Source organism: Notamacropus eugenii, chromosome 6 (genome assembly GCF_028372415.1).
Source record: "Notamacropus eugenii isolate mMacEug1 chromosome 6, mMacEug1.pri_v2, whole genome shotgun sequence".
Taxonomy (NCBI): Eukaryota; Metazoa; Chordata; class Mammalia; order Diprotodontia; family Macropodidae; genus Notamacropus; species Notamacropus eugenii.
Genome location: NC_092877.1, coordinates 104,262,208 through 104,289,775, shown reverse-complemented (window position 1 = coordinate 104,289,775; position 27,568 = coordinate 104,262,208). Strand labels below are relative to the sequence as shown.

The 27,568-nt window shown below is 38.5% G+C and overlaps 1 protein-coding gene and 2 non-coding genes across 3 annotated transcripts; all 3 read right to left on the bottom strand.

Moving 5' to 3' along the window:
- Window positions 1-13,162: 13,162 nt before the first annotated feature.
- Window positions 13,163-16,842, bottom strand: LOC140511606 (protein GVQW3-like). The gene is made up of 3 exons (XM_072620769.1): window positions 16,741-16,842; window positions 15,829-15,977; window positions 13,163-14,986 (listed from the first exon to the last, which is right to left on the bottom strand). The coding sequence occupies exon 3, from the start codon at window positions 14,762-14,764 to the stop codon at window positions 14,330-14,332; it is 435 nt and encodes a 144-aa protein (XP_072476870.1). The 5' UTR covers window positions 14,765-14,986; window positions 15,829-15,977; window positions 16,741-16,842; the 3' UTR covers window positions 13,163-14,329.
- On the bottom strand, window positions 15,367-15,489 carry LOC140512948 (small nucleolar RNA SNORA26). The gene has a single exon (XR_011970000.1). It is a non-coding gene; the product is annotated as a small nucleolar RNA SNORA26 (small nucleolar RNA).
- LOC140512949 (small nucleolar RNA SNORA26) lies at window positions 16,069-16,189 on the bottom strand. Its single transcript, XR_011970001.1, has one exon. It is a non-coding gene; the product is annotated as a small nucleolar RNA SNORA26 (small nucleolar RNA).
- Window positions 16,843-27,568: the final 10,726 nt, after the last annotated feature.

Genomic DNA, 27,568 nt, shown 5'->3' with positions numbered 1-27,568 from the left:
GGTGTGGTGATGGAGCTTGTTGTTCTTCCTGCTGCTCCACCATTTTGGCTCTGCCTCAGTAGTGCTACTCAGACCTGAAATGATTAGTACTGGGTCACATTCTTTGAACCCTTGCATCATGAAAGCCCAGCTGCTAATGGTAACTGGGATGGAGAGTCTCTGCTTCATCTAGATTTTATCTAAATATTCTGTGTAAACAAAACCCAAATAGAATAATTCTTCTGAATATCAATCCCACTTATTATAGCTTTTGACTTGAAGGACTGAACTAGTGAATTTTCATGTGTTCAGGAAGGATGAAATGAAGTTAATACTTTTTTTAACTTAAAAAGTTTAACATAAAATACTCAGACATGGTAGCCCTTTGTCAGTCAACCAGAATTTATTAAGCATTTACAACATGACAGGCACTAAACTAAACTAAACAAGAAAAAATCCTGCTAACAGAGGCTGCAAAGAAGGGTAAAATCCAAAGGCTCCTGCCCTCAATGAGCTCACTGAGTGATGCGGTAAACAACACGCTAGTAACTGTACAGAAAAGATTTATAATGAGTAAACAGAAAGTCCTGTCAGAGGGAGGGCACTAGTTTTAGTTGCCAATAAGAATTCAAAGACTATTCCTTGCTTTATTCAACAGTCTGAATGGTACTTTACTTCTGTTTATGCAGTAACGTTGTTTTTGTCTTGATGATAAGAGAACTCTTTTCATTTCATGAGTTATTGTTGCTAAAGAGAAAAACACCATCAGTTGGTCGCCAACCTTATTATGATGAGTCTCTCCAAATCAGCTGACATGGTCCTCAGACAACAGGTAATCTCAACACAAAATCTTCCTCGCTGGTCAGGACCTGCCACGGCAGTCACTCCGATGACATATCAAGTCTTTGAGAACACAGTTATATCTTCAGTATCAGAATAAAAATATAATAGAAGATTATCTCATATGGCTCATTTTCCTCCTTTGGATCTTGAAATAATTATTCCCCCAGGCGGAAAGAAAAAATTCTTTGGGGGAAAGCCTCATGTATGCATGGAGGAAGGAAACAATCTTACATTAACCTCTTAGTAAGTGCCAGGGACTGTGCTAACTATTAGGGAAAGATAGTTCCTACCTTCAAGGAACTTACATTGTCATGGGGGAAGACAACCTATAAAAGAGAATTGAAAAACAGGGGAAGAAGCAGATACCAGGGAGGGGCATGGTTTCAAAGTCCAAAAAGTCAGAGACAGGGTAGGAAGGGAATGGGGGCAGACTGAACTGTCTCCCTCCACAGAATGGTGGCTCCAGGATGAAATCATCAATGAGAGAAAGGGGAATGGGTCTGGAGGAAGGATATTCCAGGTTGGGTAGGTCACAAGGGTGGTAGCCAACTGTTCCAGGGTGAGGAGATCTCAGGAGGTGAGGGAAGTTCCAGGATGAGCCAGCAGTAGAGGAAGCATAGTTCTGAAGTCCAGAGAATTTGAACCAGACAAAGGAGGGTTTGAGACAGAGAGACAGAGAAAGAGAGAGACAGAGAGACAGAAAGAGAGACAAAGAGACAGACAGAGAGAGAGAGAGAGAGAGAGAGAGAGAGAGAGAGAGAGAGGGAGAGAGAGACAGAGACAGAGACAGAGAGACAGAGAGACAGCGAGAGACAAAGAGAGAGAGAGAGATTTGGTATAGAAATGCATGGAACTTGACAGAGATATCATAGGGTTGGGGAGTTAAGAGGGAGGATAATCCTAGCTAAGTAATGGTCACAATAAAGACAAACTTCTTGACACAAAAATGGGGATTAAAACAAACTCTAATAATAGTAATGACCAACCACATTTCCACACAAGCTATGATGAAATTATGTTATTCATGTTCTGATGGGGAGGTGACTGACTCAAGGTGTGGAAGGAAACAAACATTTTTGGACATGACCAATATGTGATTCCTTCTTTGTTACAAGTTTATTTTTTTTTCTATTTTTAATTGGAATAAGGAGATGGTGATGATAAAGGAGAAGGAAGAAGAGGACAGAGAAGAAAGCTCAAAGGAAAATAGAGAAAGTAGATCAGAAACAGCCACAGCAAGCAGGACATCTTGGAAAATAATGGGATGAATTTCATATATACAATATATGTATATTTATGTGTGTATGCATACGTATATATGCATATATACATGTAGTACACATTATATACAGAGAGAAAAAGTAAATTTATATAGGAAACTGTGAAATATATTCCCTACTACTTATTTTAAATATATATTCTAAAAAGTACATATAATAATATATTATATATAATACAAATTATATATAATAAATATATTGCAATATACTATATAAATAATAAAATGATACATATCATACATAATATATGAGCAAATATTATGGGATAGATATTCACAATTTCCTATATGTTCCTATATACTTTCTGTTTATACATAAATATATGTAATCTAGATTTAAAACACAGTAAGGAATAGAGAGTCACAGTTTCTTATATAATCTTTTTGTGTACTGTTTTGTATATGGAAATGCTCATTGTAATATTTGTTTTGGGGTATGTGTTAAATTCAGAATAATTTTAAAAATAGTTAAGTATAAATTAATTTGAAGATAAAAGTACTAATGAAGAAGACTGGAATCAGGGAAATGTTACAGAGGAGATAGAATCTGAATGGAGCCTTGAAGGAAGAAAACTAGAGGGCTAAGGGCATTTCAGCCATGGAGAATGACTATGTGAATGTATAGGAGCAAAAAATGAAATATCAGGTTCAAGGAACACAGTAAGCCACACCTCCTGAGGGCACCGAGACATCTCTGCTATGACTGAGTGCCCCATCCAGACATTTCACTCTCTGTAGGGGGTAAGGGTGGGGGATGAGAGCTGTTCTTGGGCAAGTTGGTCTGCAGTCCTAGCTCTGGGCCCATAGACAGCCTAGGAAAAATGGGAATGTCTTCAGTCTCTAAGGGTTTAGCCTACATATAGCCCTCTATCCCCTAGGGACTTTCAGTGATGAAGTAATAGTAAAAAGGTAACTGTCTCCTGATTTTTCCCCTTGTCCCTGCTTTAGGCACAAGCACCTTCTAGATTGAGACAGCCTTGGAAGCTGCCTGTATTCTCCTATGATACAGCCAAACTCAGTCTCTACTTTGTCCTACCCTTGACCTACTTCATCTGCACATGGACAGTTCTCTGGACTGAAGGCCTTCTTAAACTTTTTCCACTCACAACTAGTGTTCGTAGGCTTTTCGTGGCCTGGGGGCATGTGTTCAGCACCAAGGCTGCCATGAAGTTGCCCAATGCAACATGTACAAGTGCTGCCAGAAAAGCCTTGGTTCATTACGTGTTTGATTTTGAATTAATTTTTGGTCATTGTGAATTCGAAAACCTTTTACTGTTACCATTTTTTTTGCAACCTGATTTGGGGTTGTGATCCGTAGCCTAAGAAGTGCTGCAACTAGAGCAGCTGTTTAGCAGCAACTGCTAGATTGGAATTTTGTGGAATCTGATTCATCGACTTTCTAGTACTCTTTCTCCCTGTGATGCTTAGAAGCTTTGTAAATAAGGCATAACTGAGCAGTTTTCCTTGACAAATTTTTTATTTAATAATAAAATGATGAGGTGAATATTCCTGTTTCATGTTTTTATGTTTATATAATAGATTTAAGTAGAGGAACAGTAAAAAAATCAAAGGGATATGGGTGGGGAAAGATCATCTGTGATCTCCACTTCAAAGGGATTCCAATAGAAAAATGGGCACAGCAATATCTTACAGATTCATGTCATTGAAGATTTGCTCCTCTGTTGTTTATGCAAGTATGAGTGTTTTATAAAGAAAAGTAAGACTCATCAGGAAGCTCTACATTTTCTCCAGAATCATCTTAAATGTCAAGCTAATACATCTGCATTTTATCCTGTAAAAAACAGGTTAGCACTTTCCTAGGCAGAGCAGTGACATAGTCAGGCCTGTTCCTTAAGAAGACAATTTTGGCAGCTGTGTAAAGGACAGACTGAAGAAGGAAGAGACTGAAAGCATGGAAACCAATTAGAAGGCTATTTCAATAGTCCAGATGAGAGACCATAAGAACCTGAATTAGAATAGAGGCTGTGTGAGTGGAGAGAAGGGGAAAAAATGTGAGAGATATTGTGGAGGAATGAAACAAGAACTGGAATCCAAATGGATAGAAAGAGATAAGAGAGTTATTGATGACTCTGAGTCTATAAATCTGGGTAACTAAGAAAATGGTGAAATGCTGGATGGAGAGATAAGAATTTGGAAGAAGAACAAATTTAATAGAGACGTTTAGCTGTTATGTTTTGGACATGTTGAATTTGAGATGTCAACAGGATATTAATGTGGAACTGTCAAACAGGAAGTTGATAATGTGGAAGTGGAATTTAGGAGAGAAACTGTAACTGTATAAACAGACTTGGGGAAAGCACCAATGGTAATGCTTGCCTAATTGTGTACTGTTACACCCACTCCATAATCTATGTCAACCTATGCCTGGGAATCATTTACAGAGAGGTGATAATTGATCTTAACGGATCTGATAGGAACACCAAATATTAGACTGCATTGAGAACAGATAAGAGGGCCCATGATAGACAATTAGATGACATTCAAACTTATGGGGAAGTAAATGAATGCTGATTTCAGAAGCAGCATTCAAGCATGTAAAAAACCAAGAAGATAGTAGTTTTTCATATTGCTGTTTGTGTCATGTGAGCACAATCACAGTATCTTGTTGGGCTGAAGGATGCTGTCAGTTTATTGTCTAGTAACATCCAAGAGGAAGTCACAATTATCTGGGAGGTCAAAAAGAATGAAGATTGAGAAGAGTCATTAGACTTAGTTGTTAAGAGATTGTTGGCAGCCTTTGGGAGAAGTTTCAGTAGAGTGGTGGAGTTAGATGCTAGTAGTTGTTGAGAAATAAGTCAGAAAGGAGCATCACAAAACATGGGAAACACTTTTGGAATGCTTGATGGAAAAAGCCAGAACAATAGCTTGAGAAGATGGCAGGGTCAAATAAAGGGTAGGAGTGTGTTTTGCAGGATGAGGAAGTCCTGCTCAGATATGTAGGCACCTGGAAAGAAGCTAGTAGGTTCACCAGGTATTCACAGAAGGGTAACACCATCTTACCACTACCACCTCCATCCCTAGCTCCCTGGTGTTTGGAGAGAAAATTTGTGTAAGTCAATGCCATTACCATTACACCAGTGCATCACAGGACCTTGAAGAATGGGACCCTCAATTGGATCTCCTACTCTATGACTCCCCTAATCCATGCAAATTTTGATATCTAAAGTTCTATGGACAGAGTCCCTGATTAAATTGTATAGAGACACTGATTTCACAGGAGCCAAATGAAAAAAAAAATGCTGTTAAGTTTGTTGCCTATACTCATGGCTTCAGCCCTCACTCATTCTTTCCTCCTGGTCTGGTCCAGTCTGGTCTGGTCTCCAGAAATACTTTCAGGGTTGTCTTTATTACAACATAGAAATGTATACTTACAGTTTTTAAGTCTGACACTATATGGTCCTATGTCCTTGAGCATGTTCTGCAATCCAACATCTGTGCTGATCTTGCCACTATCCTTTCTCTTCATGAGAGGATTATTCTTACCCATTGACAAAAGAATGCACATTTAGGCATTTCCATCATGCCTAAAGAGCATGTCCCCAAAACTGGAACTGGAACTGGAAATTATTGAGTTTCGTCTGTTTGAAAAAGAAATTTTATTGGGGAAAGCGGTTGTTGTAGATGTTGGTGCTGGTGATGAAGAACTGTTAGAGTGTTCTGTATATCCCCTCAGTAATGTTACTGATAGAAAACACTCAATAGTCTCCAAAACCCAAAGGAAGATTAGTCTGAAAGCCCTTAAAATCACCCCAGAATGTTTGTGCATGACCTCATGCAGACTGGCCTTAAAGCTTTATTATTAGTCATCATAGGCATGAACAAATTATTAGTAACAGGTAGACAAAACATTAGCTGCTATTGACACAGTCATTAACCAGAAATACTTTAATGGCAAAGCCGATTTTTTTTAAGCCCCCATTCTAGATCTATGCTGCTTTTGGTGTGTGTGTGTGGCCAGGGTGAGAGGGAGACAGAAGACAGCTGACTAAGATTCATAGATGCAGATGTCATTATGATTCTACCTACTGCTTCTGATGCTCCCAACCTCAGTATATTGCTCCTTAATCTGCTTGTTTTACAGAATATTTTAGGGATAATGGCAAACATTCTAATCACTTAAGGACATTCATCCAACAGATTATTGCCTACTAATTGCCTCCTCTGTTATTTCAAACCCTAAATCCTAAGACCTACCTTGGTGACATAAGCACTTTATGGTAATAGAATAGATAACAGAAGAGACGTTATTGGTCAATTAGTCCAACTCTTATTATACAGATGAAGAAACTGAGTCCCCAAAAGATTAAATGACTTCCCCAGTGCCACACAGGTAGTTTATGACTTTGAGGGCAAAGTCTATGGTTTAGTTGTCTTTTATCCTTCTCACCAGATATCACAGTGCATTACATAAAGTTAGTGCTAAGTTTCTTGAATAAAAAAATAAAACTTAAAGTCCCACCTACTAGAAAGAATGGAAGATAGGTATAGATACTAGATGTGATTTCATTGGTATGGAGAATACCAGATAAGGAAACTGTACAAATACAAGTTGGTTGGTTGGATGGTTGTTGTCCTTCATTCTTGAAGAGGACCAAAAAGACATCTGTATTAGAATCAAGTTTCAGTGTATCTGACTGTGGCCGATCAGTGGCTTAGAATGTTCTACCACAGGTGGGGCACAAATAGTCCATGTGAACATTTGGGATGGATACTCTAAATTTTTGCCTCCTGCAGTTCCCTTGGGCTGTTTCAATTTTTCTTTGCTCACAGAGCACAGTACCTTCTCTGATGCAGGCATGCCATGTTGAGTGGTCCTGTGCCATTGTCTCCCAAGCCACACAATCAACTCCAAAGTTTTTAAGAGAGACCTCGAGTATGTCCTTGTTTTGCTTCTTCTGACCACCATATGAACACTTGCCCTGTGTGAGTTCTCCAAAAAACAGTCTTTTTGGCAAGTATATATTTTGCATTTGAACAATGTGGCCAGCCCCTCAGAGTTGCGATCTCTGAAGCAGAGTTTGAATGCTTGGCAATTTAGTTTGAGTAACAACCTCAGTGTCTGGTACCTTACCTTCTCTGACACTCACAGTCTTAGAGAATTGTCTAGGACAGTGAGAGGCTAAGACTTGCCTAGAATCATACAATCAGTATATTTCAGAGGTAGGACTCAAATCCAGGTTTCCTGACTGAATCCAGCTCTCTGTTGGCATGCTACATTGCCTCTTATCTCTGCTAATATTCTAACAAATAAAAGGCAGTGTGGTGTGTCAGGGAAAAGCCTAGAATGGGGTTTCAGAGATCTGAATTGTAGCCCAAATTCTGTTACTAACCAGCTAGGTGACTCTGAGGACCACTCAGTTTCTTCTTCTGTAAAATGAGAGGGTTAGAACTGGATGACCTTCTACAGCAACTTCTAGTTCTAGAATTCTGTGATTTCTATGAAACACGATCTTCATCACTCATGTTCAGATCTTGGAAACATAACTATTCTATCAGAGTCTACTCTGTTGTTAACTTTAGTTAGTCTGGACTAATTGATCAGTGGCCAAAACTAATGGTCACTGCCCCATAAAGTCTATGGAAGCTAACGAAGGAAACAGCAGAATAAGGTACTCTATAGCTGACAGGCACGAGCAAGATCATCACCCTATAGATCCCTAGGGTTTAAAACTGTTTTCAGTTTTAAGTATGATTGATTTAGTGTTCTGTCCATAGTATATAGTACAGTGTCTAACATGTAGCAGTAACATAATGAATACTTGTTGATTGATTAGTCCACACTATGGGTATGGGGTGGGGCCCTCTAAGTCCTCAAGTATGGCCCTTTACTGAATCCAAAGTTCACAGAACAAATCCCTTTAATTAAAGGATTTGTTCTATAAAACTTAGATTCAGTCAAAAGGCCACACCCAAGAACCTAGGAGGCCACAAGTGGTCTCAAGGCAGCAAGTTCCCCACTCCTGGTCCATAGACTCAGTGATCTAGAAGGGATCTCCCAGGACATCTAGTCTAACCTCCTTATTTTACATATGAGGAAAGTAAGGCTTGGAGAGTTTATCATCACACAAGTAATAAGCATCAAATGCAGGATTTGAACCCAGATCCTCTAATATCAGTGTTAATGCTCAGCTCTATTTGCACTTGAAAGAAATGATTATTAAATAACTAATTACTGGAGAGACACAGGATTTATCATTTTCTGAAACCTTATTCTCTACTAAGCCAAGACAGAATTTGAAAGACATTGCTAATGAGACTGGATTTTCTCCCCGATATAGTTTAGACCCCACCCAGGCAAGGAAGCCTAAGGTGTTCTTAGACTGGGGGTGGTTTGGAAGTAAATGGCCTGATCAAAGTCACATACCCTAGCCTCTCATTAGAACAGGTCCAACTCTCATTATAATATTCATTCTTTCTCATTACTAGTTAACCAATCAGAGACGATAGCTACCCTCAGGAATACCTACTCTTCCAAGAGTATATACTCATTGAGTGGGTTCCACGAGGGAGTTTTCAGCATTCGAGTTTCACTGACCCCTTTTATTTATTATTGCTAGTATGATTAAAAAAATGATTAATTGCCCATAAGGTATGTCTCAAACTTCTTAAACATCACATAGTGAAAATTTCCCATTGCTTTTCCCTTCCTATTATCCAAGAGAGGGAGATTTCAGTTAGCACCACAGAACTAATCTATCCAATATTCCACCTTCACCATGCTCTGCCCACAGCCAAGCCCTGTGGTCTAGTATAGTCCCAAACATAATCTGAATGATGTTGACCTTCAATTAGTATTATTATCGCCTTTGTTCAGGGCATCAGTCAACACCCAAGGTTATAGGATAGATATCAGGTTGTAGGCAAAGCTGAAGCAGGTAGTCACTAACTTCTTTGCTGATTTTGAAACTTAAATGTACATGGAGTCATATGCCATCATGCCAGTTCAATTTTGCTAATTTCTTCTAGTGACATGGCTCATACTTCTGATATATAGGGAAAAAATCTGATCAGAAGATAGGCTTTCACTTTTCAATGCCATGTTTTAAAAGTTGAAGCTTCCTTTTAACTTTTATCATCAGATTTATATAGTCACCATGTTTCCATTTAGAAACTGAAATTTTAAAGAGAAGCAAGTAATCAAACTCAATGTTTTATCTTTAAAAAAGTTTTAGTCTAATAGCTTAATAAGAAAACCAGCTTCTCCTCCCCCCGCACCCCCCCCCCCCCCCACTAAAAATAGAGCAATTAAAATATCCTGGCACTTTCAAAGCAAATGAAAGAGGTCAAAACCACTCTCTACATTTTGCAGATGCAGGGGAAAACCATCTGATTGTCATGCTCTGAGTATAATAGCAGTCAGTGGCAAAGCCAGAAATAGAAATCCAAACAATTTACGCTTCTTTTTTGATTCTGAACAGAGCTCAGTGTTGGTGGCCTGTTAAAATTATGCTACAAGAAAAACTGATTGACTCACTCATCCAGTTATAGAAGTAACTTGCTAGCATACAATTAGCTTTTAAGTTATAGCTTTAATTAACTGTCTTATTGCCTTTCCTGATATAATTTAAATAGAAATCTCATCCATAAAAATGAATTGTTAAAGAAAAAAAAAAACAGCCCCAAACTGAAGCCAGCAATCTTATTATTCTGGATACAAATGTTAGGTACAGAATAGGTGACTTTTAAAATTGTCCTAAGAGACAAGCAAAAGACCAGAAAGGTATCTGTACTGCAGTCTTTGGAGCAGCAGAGGACAAAAGTGGCAGATAAAGGGGCAGAACCTTAGTGGTGGTTATGGTCTCTTCTGAAGGAGGAAGAGGTACCTACTTGCAGCCTAACATAAACACAAGAGGTCTGTCTTCCTGGCATGTCTCTTGTGGGAAGAGAAATGAAAAAATAACAGCTAACATTTATGTGGCACCTACTATGTGCCAGGCACTGTGCTCAATTGCTTTGCAACTATCATTTGATCCTCAGTACCCGGGGAGGCAGGTGATATTATCCCCATATAACAGGAAATAGACGTAGAGGTTTAGTGATTTGTCCATCGTCCTACTGCAGATCTGACATTGTGTTTAAACTTAGGTCTTCCTGACAATGGGCCCAGTGCTCTATCCACTGTGCCACCTAGCAATTTATAGCTGAAAAAGCCATTTCTGTGTCAGCTATCTACAGAAAACCAGAAATGGCTGTTATCTGCACGTAAAAGGATTGCATTTTAAAGGGTATTTGACCCGATAAACTCCAATAGGAAAGCCAGGATTAGGTAGCATTGCAATTTCCCATATGGAATGGGCTATTTCTGCATATGTTCCCCTAGTATGACATCTCTCCTCAGAGGCAAGATCATTTGTCTAAGCTGTTATAAAGGGGATTGCTGCTTATTCGTGGGTGGGTTCAGATGACTTCTCAGGTCTCTTCAAATTGTACAAATTCCACAAGGCCTGACTTACTAAACACTGAAGTCAGTCCAGTTGCTTTTCCTGGTCTACTCCAGACATTATTCAAATCACATTTCTTACTTGAGCTTACACCAATGTTCTTACTTCCAAGGGCTTCAATCATTGCAAACGTTCGATTCAGCTCACTAATCACATCTCCAATTTAATTCCAGGCTACTCAGGAGATGCTTTCAACATATTTTCCAATCATACAAAGAAACCAAGTTTCTTCATTCTCTTCCTTAGTTGTGGGGTCTTTAACCTTTTCTGGGTAACATTTCTAAAGGCATGGAAACCAATTATAAAGATGGAATCTTTTCCTATCAAGTTGGTAGAGCCCTCAAAATATTAGAGTTATGCTTTATCACTTTTCCTTCCCTTTGGGGGCACAATTGCTTTTTTGGGGTGGGGGGCAAACAACTGTCCTATTATTCTGTAGTCTTTACCTGAACCACATATTAATGCACGATCACTGACAAGTTATTGAATCTTTTTCTTTGTAAGCAAAATGGAAGCTTTTGAGTTCTTTCATTCCTATGGTGGCAATACTTTCTCCATCCTAACCTGTGTCATTTAGTAAAATGGAGATTCAAAAGGCCCTCAAATTAAGCCTTCATTTTAAAAGAAAAAAGGACTCAGGTATTAATTCACTTAGGTATAATTCACTCAGTCACTAGTTACTGAAAAATAATATCGAACAACCCCTTCTAATACTTAACCCGAAGGCAATCTCTCTTCATTTGTGAGCACCGAACACCAGTTAAGACCAGGCATTGAATCCAGTCTCATACTTCTTAGCATTTAAGTTGCTTCTTCAATTGAAATTCAGATAGTATCTACTTCTCAGGGTTGTGGCAAGGCTCATATTATGATGCATTTGTAAAGCACTTTAATGTGAACCTTACCACTTTGGGGGAAAATGTGTTAATTACCAAATATCACCAAAGAACTTTAGTCTTTTATACAAGCTTTATTTTTATTTCAGTACAATTAAAAACAAATAAATACAGGGTTTCCATGCTCTCTCCTTTTCCAAAAGGTGAATTTTGGGAGTGTGCAACAGACATTTCTTTGCTACAAAAGAAAAATATCACTAGCAACAGGTATCAGTCTTAATATGAAAAAAGTTCATGTAATTATGACAAAGTGAAGAACAATGTAAATTAGTTCCTAAACACATAAACTCTGTTTCCATGAGCTAAATGGATATTTAACAGGTTTAGAATATGACAGGTATTAGTACTAAGTAAAAAGCCCCTGACTGAATAATGGTTGCACCTAAAACCAGTTAAGTGTGAAAAAAAAAAAACCTAGGTTGTTTTGTTTCATAAAACACTAGTGCTAATAAGTACCATTCATCCTGCTACATGAATTCAGTAGTGAACAGACATTATTTTGTGTAAAATAGTAAAGGTTTAGGGACAGATTGTCACTCGTCCCTCAAATAATCAGAATATTTATAGTACAAGTTTTACAGTAGTTATCCAACAACTTTAAGTATAACCAGTAAGCACTTCAAGCTTTTATTATTCTAATAAAATTTTCCTTTACTTGACAATATGGTCATCCTTAAGATATAAAGGATGGCCTAGTACCTCAGATACAGTAAACTTTAAAAATGGAATAATTTACTCGTAGTAAACTACACAATGATATTTAATTATCTCAAGATTTGGACTTATTTGCTACTGCCTTTTCATGCCAACTTACTAATTTGTGTTAAGTTCAAATTTTTATATTACATTTAATAGGCTTGACACATAAAAAAGCACAAACCTCAAGTGAAGGCACCATGAATATAAGTCATGAATAGGACTAGTCATATCTGCAAATTATGCAAGTATTAAAAAGAAAAGTTAATATCGAGTATAAACAATATATTATGTAAACATTGTCGGGAATTATTACATCTTTTAAGAATGGCTATAGTCTAACAAAACATACACACATAGACATGCATACCACTATAGCTACAGAGATTTGTTTGCAAAAGCTATTAAATACTAAGGATAAATTGTGACTGGCTAAGAAAAAGGGGATAGTTTGTTTAGGATGCATAGTTAGGTCTAGGACAGCACTATTTAAAACAATAGCTAGTTTTGTTAGAAACAGCTGAGAAGGAAGAACATTTACTCTTACCCAGTCGTTATCAAAAGAGCATAAAGTTATAATGTAATAATACAAGATACAAAAAGGCTGCTAAGGTACAGATGTTTTATGGTTTAAATGAAGGCAATTAATTAGATGTAGGATGATGGAGGGAAAACAGAGGTCAGAAGCCTAAGGAGACCAAGAGGTGGACTCAGAACAGACAGCATAGAAAACGTCATCGTTAGTGTTTCAATCCCTGAACAAAATCAATCTGTATTGAGTATCAAATTTTAAAAAATCAGTAACATAAGCATAACATAGTATTGCACCTTGTCAGGAAGGGAAGATGTGACCAGACTAAGATCCTGCAATGAGATATACTAAATATGTAGATATTAGCAATTAACTTTTTTTTTTTTTTGACAATTTCAAAGTCATTTATGGTTTCTTGAAAATCCAGTTGTTACTTTTATATACTTTATATAATAACCTTGCTAACCAAAACAAGTTCTAGCTAAAATACACTTTATTCCCAATTTTAGAACAGTAATCCAGAACATTAAGAAACTGATTATCCTTCTGCTCCATTCCCTTTCAAAGTTGCTCCAAATGAATCTGACATTTAATAATTATAAAAAGTTATTCAATTTTTATGGTTTATAGTAATTTTATGGGACAGTTTTTCAACTCATACTAATTCATTTGACCAAACCTTTAAAATGAAAAGACAACTTATAGTTATACATAACTTATTGAACTGCTAAGTCTTATGACTTACAATCTACCAAATCTTAGCTATATGCCAAGTATATGGCATTAATTACTAACCACGCTATGTATTTCTTTATTAAAATTGTCTTGAAGTCAATGTGGCTTCATCAACATTTATAGCAGCATTGTCATTTAGCATTTTATTAGCTCTGTAAAGAGTTTAGGCCTTATGCCATCCAGAGAGTTCATCAAAGTATTAGTTGCCAATCAATGCGGAATTAATCTTCTCACTAAATAAATTTCATTTCTCTAATGTAAATTCTGATTTTCTAAATCAGAAAAGATTTTGGATTCAAGTAACTTGGAGAAACTTCAGTAGCTAAAACTGAAATTCATATAATCAAGGGTCTACTAGTTAATTTCAAACTAAAATTACAATTACGTTTTTTTGCCAAAGCCTTTTTCTACCTTTTTCCAACAGCTTTTTCATGGTATTCTACTCGCTGGTTTGCTTGAAGCATTGTCCTGTTATAAGGTGAGCCTTCATTACTTCTCTGCCGAAAGCACTATTTTCTTTACATATGTACAGACCTTGTCAATCTGCTCTCAATACATTACATGACAAGTCCTGGCTCACCCTTGAGCTACCAGCTACCCAACTTTGAGATGTATGGGATAAACCTTAGGAAATAAGCAACACCACTCCATGCATAAAATAAAAAGATCTAGTTCTTCCTCTATGACAAACTAGAAGGTGCCAAATCCATTATGTCATCACTGCTTTCATCTTTCATTTATACCTTCCTTCAACATTTCATACCAAGAACACTTAATGAAAATGTTTGAAGATGGTCAAGCTTATTTTAGGTTAAGCCTCTATAGCAATGGAATTTAACAGAATAAGGCAAAAACCCCTGAAAGTTAAATTAATCCTACAAATTCCAATGAAAGATTTTACACTCCTCTACTTTAACTCCCCCTCAATAGCATCATCTCCTGAAACTGTACAAGGCACAATCTTCCCAGAAACCTTTCTCATATTCAAATTCTCCTTCAGAATAAGTCTAACTGTCTCCTTATCTAAAGATAACTTTTCAGCCATCATTCTCACAGTTAATCGACTGTTTGAACGAACTAAATCTCTGACCTTTTCAACATTTTCACTGGTCCTGTGGGTGATTGGGCGCCCACTCCGTGCATCATCATGGACATCATCCCTACCTTCCTTAAACCTTTTGTGCCAGTCAAAAACTCTTGCTCTCGACATTACTTCATCTCCATAAGCTTCTTTTAACATTTCAAGTGTCTCACTGGCAGATTTGTTTAGCTTTACACAAAGTTTGATATGAATTCTTTGTTCTAAGTAACGGTCACTCATTTTTACATCACCAGGAAGCATGCTTTTCTATACTCTAACTACAATACTGATTCAGGGACCAAGATAGTATTTTTTTCTGCAAAGTGAAGCATTTTCCACTAGGGTCACTTCTCTGCTTCCACAAGTCAGACAATAAAAAACTAGTCTCATGTAATGGTCACACCTTGGGAATTATACAGCAGTGCAATAAAGGTTTTTGGAGGTGTCTCAGAATCAGATCATCCCAGCTTGTATTTTTCCTACCTACAAAAAAAGGGGAAAAAAAGGTAGTCAGTACTGCTGATGCAAGAAGTTCTGCAATATGAATAGTCTCTATTTTTAGCTCATATTCAGTTAGTTTCCATTAAAGGAGTTATTTCCCAATGCTAGCACTATTCCTTGGTGCATTATTAATGAGAAAATGTGTCTATATTTAATGATCTCAGATTTTTTCCCCTCATCCTCTGAAAATACTTCATTTAACTAAAGTTCTTTTTATTAACAGCATTAAACTAAGTTAACCAAAGCTTTGGATAACTTTAACCTTAATTTGATCTTTTATAGTGAAAGTACTCCAAGAATTTATTTACAAAGATCTGCAAAATTAAGAAACCGCAAAGAAACCCTCAAACCTACCAATGTTCAGTTGTAACTCCAGACAGGATCCAAACAAGAGCTTTAAATCTCAAGTTTGGGTTTAATGGAGAATTATTATACCCTTTTTTCTGGGTTAGCCTCTTAAAGCACTATCAGCCTTAATAGGCTACATAAAAGGGTTGTTTTTAGTACTTCTTATACCCTCCCTCACATTTTACTACACCTCCTAATTTTCATTGGGAATGTAACCTAAGTGCTTGCAATTCTCATTCATGGAGGGGAAGCCATTTTATGTTTACACAAATTCCTGAAAACTCTTAGGGCAGGGGGAATATTCATTAAAACAGCATATGGTCCTGTTTAAAAATGTCATTTTATACTACTTCTTATCAAGGGCAGGAAAAATACAAAAGCTGATCTTTTACGACTAAAGCAAATGCATCCCTATAGGTAATATGTACATATAATGGTAACTTAAGATACTCCTTTAGGGATACAAATCTTACTACCTGATAACTGCAAAATCATATATTAACTTTCAATTTTCCAAGGCCCTCGAAGCCCTCAGCGCCAGCCTGTTCCTATGGCAAATGGGTTTTAAGGGTTCACATCTTCCACACGGCAACACTGTAGCCAGGGCGGCCCTTCCACGACGCACCTAGAAAGACAAATTCAAGTGTTACAACTTGAACAAAGTAACGCTGGAGAGGCTGAGCCCTGGAGGGGCTGCGGTGGATCTACGTAGTTGGGACTGTCTCTCACGACAGGATCCGGAACCGAGGGCGGATTGTCTGTCCCGGGTTTGAGAGAGAAGAGTGCTTTACCCCTCTGTTCTGGCCACGTGAAGCACCATCAGCTCTAGGTGGGCAAAGCTCAAGGGGATGCGGCCATTCGGAGCACCGCGGGGTGAAGGTGCAGCGGGGCTGGAGGCCTGGCCTCGGTCCGCAAGGCCTGCGGTTCTGCCAAATCCATGCCACTCCACTTCTACCCAACTCTCCACCCCCGTGGTGGCATTGCAGGGCCGCCCCACCCACGACGCCTACCCCAGGGATGCCCGCCTTCCTTTCGGCTCCTTGGAGCCGGGTTCTGACCTGGCCATGCCTCTGGGGGCTGGGTCCTGGAACAGGCAGCTTTAGAGTGGATAGTAGCAGCGTGGACGAAAACAAATACTTCCCCCGCCCCGGGGGCGCAAGTACCCCCTCACCCTCGAGTACCCGGCCCATCCAGGACCACCCGCACGCCCACGAGGGCCGGCCCCGACCCCAGCGGGGGCCGCCCTCCCTCCGGCTCCCGCCCTTCCCCCGTCTCCAACACCAAGCTCCGGGACGGTCAAGACTCAAAGGGCTGCGGCCAGGGCCGAGGCTGCGTGGGGCGAGAGGGGACTAGTGGTGGAGGAGGGAAGGCCAAAGGGCCCTGACTACCTTTGGCCCCGGGGGGACACCTGCATGCTCCACCTTCGCCGCCGTGAAGAAGAGAGAAAGGTGAGGCAGTGGCCGGGCTTTAACAAAGGCCCATACCCTCGCGAGAACCTGGCCCGCGGGTGCCTGCGGGAAGGGGTGGGTCCACCAATCATAGGGAAGGTGAGGGCTGGGGAGGAGGGAGAGGAGCGCCTGGCTACTTGCTATTGGCCAAAAGCAGGAGGCGCATGTGACCTCCATTCTGGTATTTCCTCCGCCTTCCTCTCTGCACCCTTTCTCCCCCATCTCCTCCAAAGCTGGAACGGTGATAGTGGTAGTGGTAGTGTCCGCACTCCCGAAGCTGCCACTGCTCCTGTATAGACATCTCCTTTCCCTCCCCAGATTCTGAAATGTACCTGGCTCATCTTCCCTCAACACTTATTTCCTTACTTCCCCTAAATAGCCCTGGTCCTGAGTCCGTTTCCATCTGGCTGCTACACCTGCCCCTAGTGATGCCAGTGTGAAGAGAGTGAAAATCAGATGTCTTCCTGCTCTTTCCACCCCAACCTTGCAAAATCTAGGTCATGTTCATCTTCGAGATCTGTATTCCTAGTATAATAATATCCCCTGTAAACTCTTTAGTCATAGCATCATGGATCCCCAACTTGAAAGCACCTCAGAGGCCATCTAATCTAATATCTTCATTTTACAGGTGAGAAAACTGAGACACAGAGGTTATCAAGTCAACAAACATTTATTTAGCACTTGCTGTACGGCAGACACTGTGCTAAGCGCTGGGGATACAAATAAAGATCGTTTTCAAGGAGGTCACAATCTAATTCAGGAGACTGTGCAGTTACGTATATTTGTTTATATGTATATATGATCTTGGGGACAGAAGGTCAAATTTTAACAGGCTTGCCCAAGGAAATTTTTGTGATAGAACTGAGATTGGAACTCAGGTCATTTAATTCCAAATGCAGAATGTTTTTTCCCACTATACTATGACGCCACTTAATGTGATGAGTTCATTTTTGAACAAATTAAGTTTAAAGTGCAATAAGACATTTAGGTGGAAATTTGTAGACGTCAAGTCCAACACTCTTTTTACTTCAAGTGCTGATGTGTCAAGGAAGCCAAGTCTAAAGTGTCTAGAAGGAAAAATGTAAACATGGTCAAATGCTACTGAAAGGTAAATAGGATAAGCATGAGAAAAGACCATTGGATTTGGCAAATCAAAAGTCATTGCTGAACTTTGACAAAGTAGTTTCAGGAAGTGTGAATCCAGCTTCAAAGTAACTGAGGAGGGGAAAAGCAGAGGAGGAGGAAAAGTAGATTATTCTTTCTAGAAAGTCAGCAATAAAGGGACAAAAGAGAGAGCGAGTAGGAAATAGGGAAGCATTTTTTGGTGAATTTTTTAGGGATGGTGGAGACTTGAAATTGTAGATGTCTGCAGAGCTAAAAGAGAAGAGACATTGAAGGCAAGAAAGGGGGGGAGAATATGGGTGGAGTAAAGTACTAGAAAAGACTGGAGGGGATATGAGCAAGAAAAAAAAATGGAAGAGTGAGTCTTGATGAAAAAGCAGATTATCTCATCCTCTGAGCTAAGCACTGAGTGATCTATTTACTGTTGCTATTGGTCCTTTGTTCTAGAAGAGGACAGATGACACCCTGAGGGTGATGTCTTGACTTGCAAGTGAATTGGATTTAAGTGAGACAGGGCTTAGCAAAGTTCATCAGCCTTATTCCTCTGGGGTCATCTGAGTCTAGTGGCAAGACATAGGTCAGGACAACTGGAGCAGAGCCCAGATGCAATGGGAGACCTTGGCCTTTTTAAGTTATGGTCTTTCCCAGGTCTCAGTTTGAAGCAACACCTATTCCATCGTTTAAGGTTAGGTAAAAAGTTAGGCAGAAGATGACCTAATTTGCTCCTCAAAAAAAAAAAAATCAAACTAGGAGGGGAAGACTCTCAATTTTTCTGACCAGAACACTTACAATTGATATTTACACACACACACACACACACACACACACACACACACTGAGCCATCAAAACAATGACTAACTGGGGCTTGGGCTGGGACCTATTATTGGCCAATCAGTGAGAGCTACAGTGGTTTGGGTTTAAGACATGGTCAGGTAGTTCCATTTGAAGCCCAGTGGGTTTTATCAAAGCCTGGTTTTCCAGAGCTCAATTTCCAGAAATCATAAATGAAACTACATGGGACAAAAGAGTTAATTGTGCCAGTTTCTTTTTAATGATAGAATAAATAAGTAGGGAAAAGAAGAAAAAATAAATCCAGCCCCCAGATCCCAAGATATCTTGTAAGATTTCAGCAATCAAAATTTATATTCCTTTGAGCAGAGAACCCACATGTAAGGGTATGATTCCCCCATGTGGCCAGAGGAAGAGGATGAAGGAAGGAAAGAAGAAAGGAAAGAAGGGAGAGAGGGAGGGAAAAAGCATTATCCAAATAGAACTGGCCAGTTGGGTTTCAGAATATGAGCTTAGGAGCAGTAAGAGTGTAAATGAGTTGTAACATATTCATTAAGAGCAGAAACCTTAGAAAACCTCAGAAGGGTCTATTTACTCAGGGACAGAAGAGTAAGAACAAGTTTTGTCATTGTGTCCACTTCTGCAACAAACGTGGAAATCTATAAAAGGATGAATGGTGGCAAAGAAAAAAAGAAAGTGAACCAATTCCTGGGCTTCCTAGAAGAAGAAACTGGAGAACTGCCACAGTGGGTGTCCTAGGATACAGAAAAAATTCCAGGAGAATGTGCACTAGTAGAAGAGTCCTGAGTTTCTCTCCCTGACACCCCTCCTTCCCCAAAAGGGAAACAGGTAGTAAAGTACTAGGCAATGCAAAATAACCTTCAATAAATCTTAAATTGATTCTAAGATCCCTAGTCTATAAAACTCGGAAGTTTCTAAATATGAATAATTTATTATATATCCATTTTGATTTTGTGAAATTATGATTTTGCCATACTACCCAGTAACACTACTGGTCCTGCATGATCCTCTTCACAAATAAAGGCTAAGATATTGGCAATTCAATCCTTATCCTTGCAAAAATGTGTTCTATCCAACACCAGTGGGCATTCCAGGGAACATCAAACTCTCTATGACTCTTAGAGAGCTGGCTACTTCTATCCTCTTCCTTCCCTCCAGTTGTGATTAATAGTACTTGCCTTAGTTAGTCTAGGAGTGTAGTATCTATTTATCCAATTCAATTCTTAATGTCTCCTCCACCCTTGAGGAGAGATTCTTCACTCTTCCTCTTTACTATATTTCTATTGTGTCATATTACATAATAGAATTTATCATATAATCTTGATTTAGCTGTTATATACCCATAAAAGCAAAAGGAATACAATCAAATATGTTAAAAAAAATAATTAACATTTGGATAGCACCTTCCAGACCCAGGTGCCTTCAACCAGCTTATGGTTATTGCATAAACCTAGGCATTCCAGTGACACAATTTCAATCAATCAATACGCATTTATTAAAGACCTACTATGGGCCAGGTATGTGCTAAGTGCTTAGAAAACAAAAAAAAAGACAGAAGATGGTGCCTGCCCTCAAGGAGCTTCCAATCAATTGGGAGAGACAATATGCAAATATATACAAAACAAACTATATACAGGATAAGTAGGAAATAATTCAATCAGAAAACATTTATTAAGTGCCTACTATGTGCCAGGTACTGAATTAAGAGGGGTTGGTGAAGGCTACCTGTAGAAGATGAGATTTTAATTGAAACTTAAAGGAAGCTGCGGAGATTAGTAGAGATGAGAAGGGAAAATATTCCAGGTGTAGGGGATAGCCAGAGACAATACCCACAGCCAGTTGATAGAAGTTCTTGTTCATGAAAGAGTAAGGAAGCCAGAGTATCACTAGAATGAAGAGTTCATAGTAAGAAATAAGGCATAAAAAGACTGGGAAGGGAGTAAGGTGGGGGAGATTATAAAGAGCTTTGAATGGGAAACAGAGGATTTTGTATTTCTTCCTGGAGGTGACAGGGATCATTGGAGCTTAATGAGTTGCGGATGACATAATCAGAATTGAACTTTAGGTTAAATAGAGGGTAGAATGAAGTGGGGATAGACTTGAGGCAGGCAGGCTATTGCAAAAGTCCAGGTATAATGTGATAAGGGCCTAAACTAGAATGGTGGCAATGTCAGAGGGGAGAAGGGGGTGTATTCAAGAGATGTAGCAAAGATGAACTCAACAGACCTTGACAGCAGATTGAGGTGAGAGTAAACTACTAGATTGCAAAACTGAGGAACTGGAAAGTTTGTGTTACCTCCCCAGCATTAGGGAAAGTAAGAAAGAGGAAGTTTAAGAGAAAAGGGAATGAGTTCCATTTTAGACACTGATTTGAAGATGTTTACCGGACATCCATTTTAATATGTCTGAAAAGAAGAAGAGAGTGATGGACATTGTCAAAGGTTGCAGAAAGGTCAAGAAGGATGAGAGTTGAGAAAAGGCCATTAGATTTGACAATTAAGAGATCGTTAATGACTATGAAAAGAGCAATTTCAGTTGAATGAAGTATCAGGCAGCAGGGCCTAATCAACAGTGTCAAAGGCTGCAGAGAGATCAAGAATGAGGGCTGAAAAAAGACCATTAGGCATGGCAACTAAAGATCATTAGTAACTTTAGAGACGCAGTTTTGGTGGAAATGATAAGGTCAGAAGCCAGAATGTAAAGGGTTAAGAAGAGAGTAAAAGGAGAGAAAGTGGAGGCACTATTTAGGAGATGTCCTTTTCAAGAAATTTAACTACAAAGGGCAGAAGAGATATGTGATCATAATTGGCACCAATGGAAAGATCTGGTGAAGGTTTTTTTTCAGGATGGGATAGATACAGGAATGTTTTTAGGTGATAAGAAATGAGCCAGTAGAGGAGACACTGAAAATAAGTAAAAGAGTAAGGATGGCAGAGGGGACAATCTATAGGAGGAGATGGGATGCAGTGGGATCACTTGAATAAGTAGAGGAATTAGCCTTGGTAAGGAGAAAGACCATTTCATCATAAGAGACGGGTGAAGGAGGAAAGAGTGACAGAAGGCACCTGAGTGATAGGAGATGAAGAGTGGAGAAAAGGAGCTCATGGCAAATGGTTTCAATTTTTTTCTGTAAATTATGTGATATAGTTTATACATGTTCAATCATGTGAAACATCTCTATATTAGTTATTTTGTACTTGAACAACAGAAAAAATGTAAGAAAGAAAGTGAAAAATAGTACACTCCAATCTGTATTCAGACAATATCAGGTTTGTTTTTTTTCAGGGAGGGGGAAGGAGGAAGAAGGAAGGAGGGATATTTGGAATTCAAAACTTAAAAAACGTAATTGGGGGAGAAATTGTAATGGCAAGTAAAATAGGATCTTTTGTTGTTTTTGTTTTAGTATAATCAAGAAGTATAGTGCCTCTATTTGAATGTGGTTAAGGAGAGTCTTTCCCACCCACTGTGGGCCTGGGAAGATTTGTAAGGAGGTACACCTCTTTTGTTAATGAGGCAGTGGTTCTTAAGGGATATGATGCCCTCTGGCTCTAAAAAGTGTATAAAGACTCTGAGGTGCAGTTTTATTTTAGAGTTTACTGACTGGAAGTGTTTGTTTGGCCAGATGGGGACTCTGGGAAGCCACTAAAGGAGCCCCCTAGCTTTGAGAACCCAGATGTCATGCTTCCCTCTCTGGTAACTATGGTCAGACAGTTGGAACTGTCTGTTGAATTCAGGCAGTGGAAGGCATATTGGTTGAATTGTAATTTCTCTGTATTTCCTTTGAAGTTCAGGGTGTTGACTCCGCTGAAGTAGGTGAATGATATATGTACTTGGTTAAAGGAATGATACATGTGCTTGTAAGGAGATAACCCCTCAAAAATTGCCTTTCCTTTTATGAAGGCAGATCTAGGAACATGTGATAGCAGGTCCTCCTGTGTATGTTGGGGTACTTACTGATACAGAAATAAAATATTTTTAAAAATAAAATAAGAGACAAAGTTCTCAGTTGAGGGAGGGGGGAACCATGAGAAGTTTGAGGAGGGATGAGAAGGCTTGGAAGAGCCTCTCTGGAGAGTAGGATAGTGAATTGATAAGAGATGTATGGTTGGATTGCCTAGCAGCAGTGAGGGTCCAGCTCAGGTTGTGTAACCTAAATTTGTAGTGGACCAAGTTAGAATGGTTGCATAATTTTCTCCATTTTCATTCAGTAGCACATTCTAGGTGTTTGAATTTAAACTACTCTGCCAGCTGCTTCCACCAGGAGGAAACAAACATTCCTGGTATTGTATCTTCTTTCTGTTCATGAACTCTAGGAGGGTTCCATCAGTTGATGGAACTCAGGACCCAACTTCCAGCCACTTTTTGTCACTCATCACGCTGTTGCTAGCTAGAACCAATGATCCAATTTCCCACTGCTTCTTGTCACAGTTTGGCCCCTTACTGGATATTCCTCTCTCATCCTTGAATGTTTTTCCTTCCTAGATTAGTACATAGGCTATGTCCTAGAACAATGGTGTCAAACTCAAATTGAGAAAAGGGTCACTAAGTCATACATAAGGATCCATGCAAACTGTATATTGGCTTGGAAAAAGCACATATTTCTGTGTTCTATTGTATTTTTATTTATTTTGTTAAATATTTCTCAAGTACATCTTAATGTGGTTCTGAGTTATTCTACCATGTGTTTGACATCCCTGTCCTACAACACTTGGGGCTCTAGACTGACTGGTTTCCTGCCTGAATCTTTGGTTCTTTTAGTGGGAGCTTTGTGGGGAATTCCAGCTTTCTAGGTTTTATAGGCAGGATTGATTTAGCTCGTAGCATTTTCCTGGAGATTCTTCTTTCTTCCCATCTTAGTGGAGCATAGTGAGCAAGGGGTTACACTCTAGACTGCCAGGAGATTTAGTTTCTAATTAAACATCACACTGAAACTATAGTAAATCAAACTTTTTCTTAGGCATTTTGATGCATTTGTTTTTAGTCTGTTAAGGAAATTTTAAAACTGGCTCATGGCTTAAATTGAAATTGATGCTAAAAAATAACACCAGCTAAATTGATCTTTTCCTTTGAGATATTCTACAGCATCATAAGAAGATAATTGAATGGTAACAGATTAAGTTTTCTTTGACAAATATCTAATTTAAGTTAATCATGGAAGGATGATTATATGTAGCCCTATTTTATGTTTTGTCTGGGTATGGAATTGAAGCAATAGCAAAGAAAAACATCAAAGATGGCTAGTGAGAAAGGACCACCTCTGATCTTCACTTCAAAGGAGTCCAAACAGAAAAAGGTGTACATATCAGTACATTTCACATGAATGCCTTTCAGGCTTTTTTTCTTCTTCTTGTCTATGCAAGTATTCTGAGTATGTTTTATAAAGAAAATTAAGACTTGTTAGGAGACTATTTTCCTTTAAATGCTAAGATTAAAAGTTAACAACACAAAAAGGAATAAAAACAAATATGACAGTCTCTTGACAAATTGACACCAAAAAAAAAAATATCATTTCATCTTTTTCCTAAACCAGAACACAAATTAGGAAAGGCTGATGGCAGCCAAGTCAAACACATTTTCCCCTGGGGGCAGTTTAAGGCTTAAGCCAACCAGGACAGATACACTAGAAGACCTTACTAAGCACCAAGGGCAAAGAAAATGTTTCAAGGCTTACCCCCACAAAGTGACTGGCAAATATTTCATCATGCTTTCTCTTTCCCTGCTACCACTAAAGCATACCTCATCTAAGATTGTCTCCTGTTCCCAGCTCTACCCTAACTCAATCTGTCTCCTGGTCTCAGGCTTCTTTTACTAGAGTTCTTAGAGATGTTCTCAGATGATTAAATTAGTTTTTATAGACTCAGACCTGAAAGAACCTCTGAGGGTGTTTTATTCTAATTCCGTAGTGCAGTGGTCCTTTTACCATAAGATACTAACCTCTTAGGATTTTAATTTAAATTGACGCTGAGGAATATTCCGGCCAAATATCAGCCAGATGTCAAACAAATCTTTTTTTCTCTATTATACTCAAGAATAGTATAAATGCATAATTGAGCAGTAGGAAACAAATTGTTATCCTTGACGAATATCTCTGTATATTGGCACTACTAATCTAACTTCGTCCTAGCTCCCATTCTTCCAGAGTACGTATTCTCTACCTACTTATTCTAATTTCTTACTCTGCCTAAAAGGCCATTTATGGTTCTTTCTAGCTAACTCAAACACTTTGCTTGCAAACTATGAACCTTTCCTATCAACCATGTGGCTAGAACAAAGTATTGGTTCCCAGGAAGAGGTTAGGTTTGGGGGAGTTAAATCAAGAGAAAAGGATGAATAGACAGCTATGTGATATAAAAGGAGAAACATAGTCAAAGGAAGGGTCTTTGCAGGAGAATGGCTCTTTAGACATAGAGAGAAGGGGGACATGGGGCAATGGAAAAAGTACTGAATATTAAACCTTAGGATCACGTTTTGAATATGAGTTATGTCACTTTATTTTTCTTGGCCTCACTTTTTTGATACAGCTAGATGGCAGAACGGATACAGCATTGGCTTAGAGTCAGGAAGACCTGAATTTAAATATAACTTCAAACACTAGCTTTGTGTCCCTGCCAAGTCACTTACCCTGTCTGCCTCAGTTTCCTCATCTGAAAAATAGCATGTACTCTCAGGTATGTTAGGAGAATAAATTGAAAGATTGTTCATAAAGTATTTTGCAAACTTTAAAGTGCCATATACATGCTAAGCTATTATATTCCTTTATTCTTATTTGAGAATAGTTTCCAATTTTCCAGTCCTTTATGAACAGACAAAAGCAGTCTGAAGTGTAGATTTATTTATTTCAAATAGAAATTGTTACCTTTATAAATGTAACACATACAGTAAAGTAGATAATGAAGTAGTTTAAAATAGACCACATCATTCCTTCTGTACTAAATATGGTGGCTTTCTGGTTATAGTTAAATATTACTGGAAATAATACTAGAGTGGAAATCCAGCCAGTTTCTAATTTCAGCTTTGTTGATAAATAGTAAATTAGCCAACTTGGATAGGTCAGAATAACTCCCTACTATTTAAAAATATTTTGATATCTTTTATTTTAATATCATGATATTTGTGAATCTCTTTCTCTCTCTTCTAGCCAGAGAATTACTTCATATATCAGAGAACAGAAAAGAAAGAGAACAAAAAGGAATTCATCAAAAACACCAATATATCAACCTTCACTGACAGTATAGGCAATGTTATATACTCATAGCCCCCTCTATTAAAGAAAATAAGGAGGTATGTATCTTAGCTCTTCTACTAATAAACCCCCTACAACTATAAAAACATAAAGTATGATCAGGTTGACTCCCAGTAAAATACCTTTTTAAGCAGGACACAATGCTTTTATCCAGGTATTAGCATGAATCCTAAGTGGAAAACTGGTTATTTTTAGACATGCTATCCTTTCTTGGCTGAGATAGATAGGTCCTGGGAAGACTTGTATGAACCAAACAAACTTTTTCAAATAACTTTGGAAAAACTTAAGAACCCTGATCAATACAATGACAAACCAATATTCCAGAGGACTTACAATGCCACATGCTTCCCACCTCCTGATAGAGAGAGGTAACAGACTCAGATTGGAGATTGAGACATATCTTTTGGACATGGCCAATGGGGAATTTGTTTTGCTTGGTGATACATATTTGTAACCAAAAGAGAAAGGAAAGGAAAAGAAAGAAAAAGAGTCAAGCCTATCCATTCTCTAGTAAGAGTAAGGGTGTGGAGATGGACAGCCTTAGAGAAATATATTACCTACAAAATATTTAAAGAACCAGAGGTAGGCCTTAACACATGAGGTAGTTTCTGTGTGGATAATTTACAAAAAGAAACATACGGAAATACCGCAGTATGAGAAATCTTGTGATCTGGCCTAAAGGAAGGAGCATACATTTAGGGAAATCAGAAATCTATTCAAATATCAGATTATGGAAGCAATATATTAGAAGGCAATGTGTCATGTCACAAAGGTAAAAAAAATTCTCAATAAGAAAATACGTTTGCCTATATTCAGCAGATAGAAAGCCTTCTGATGAAAGTTTAGGAATATAGCAATTTCAAAAATCAACTTTCAGGTTAACCCCATTTTTGGTTAATATTAAGCATATTGTAGTGGGAATAAGTATGTTAATTTAGGATGAACAGCTCCATTTTGTGTTAAGCCTCCATTTTGTGACTAAGTAGTTTTCTATAATAAGGTAAGCAATTGAATGGTATAGTTTGGCAATGATGTGTGTCCCTCAAATTTAGTAAACAGCTACTAATAACATGTGTGCCTCTCACATTTGGTAAGCAACTGCTAATGATGTTTTTGTGTCTCCAGTCTTAGATGTAATTTACAAACATCCTTATCTAGCACCATAAAAACCTATCATAGGCACTGAACATCTCTCTGCTCCTGGTTTATAACTAGGATAGAACCCATTGTTCCTTGCTCTTGGAAATGTGAACATCCCTTTTTAACTAGAAAGCAGTGGGAATACTTGACAGAATGTCACCTCAGAGAGAGATACATGGCACAGGTTTTACAGAGGGAATCTTGTCATGAGTGCTATTAAGTGACACACTTACCAGGACCTTTAGGGATCAAGTTAGTGGTTTGTTCCTGGGGTGTTTGATGTTTGTATTAGAAAATAATCATAATGTTTAATTGTCTGTATTGATGAATGTGTCTTATTAGTGTAATGTCAACTCTAGTAAGCACGTATAATGGTAAGTCAGCTTTATCAATGCCCTGTTGCAAGTACATAAAAATGTATTTGGGACACCAGCAAAGAATTATCATTTACA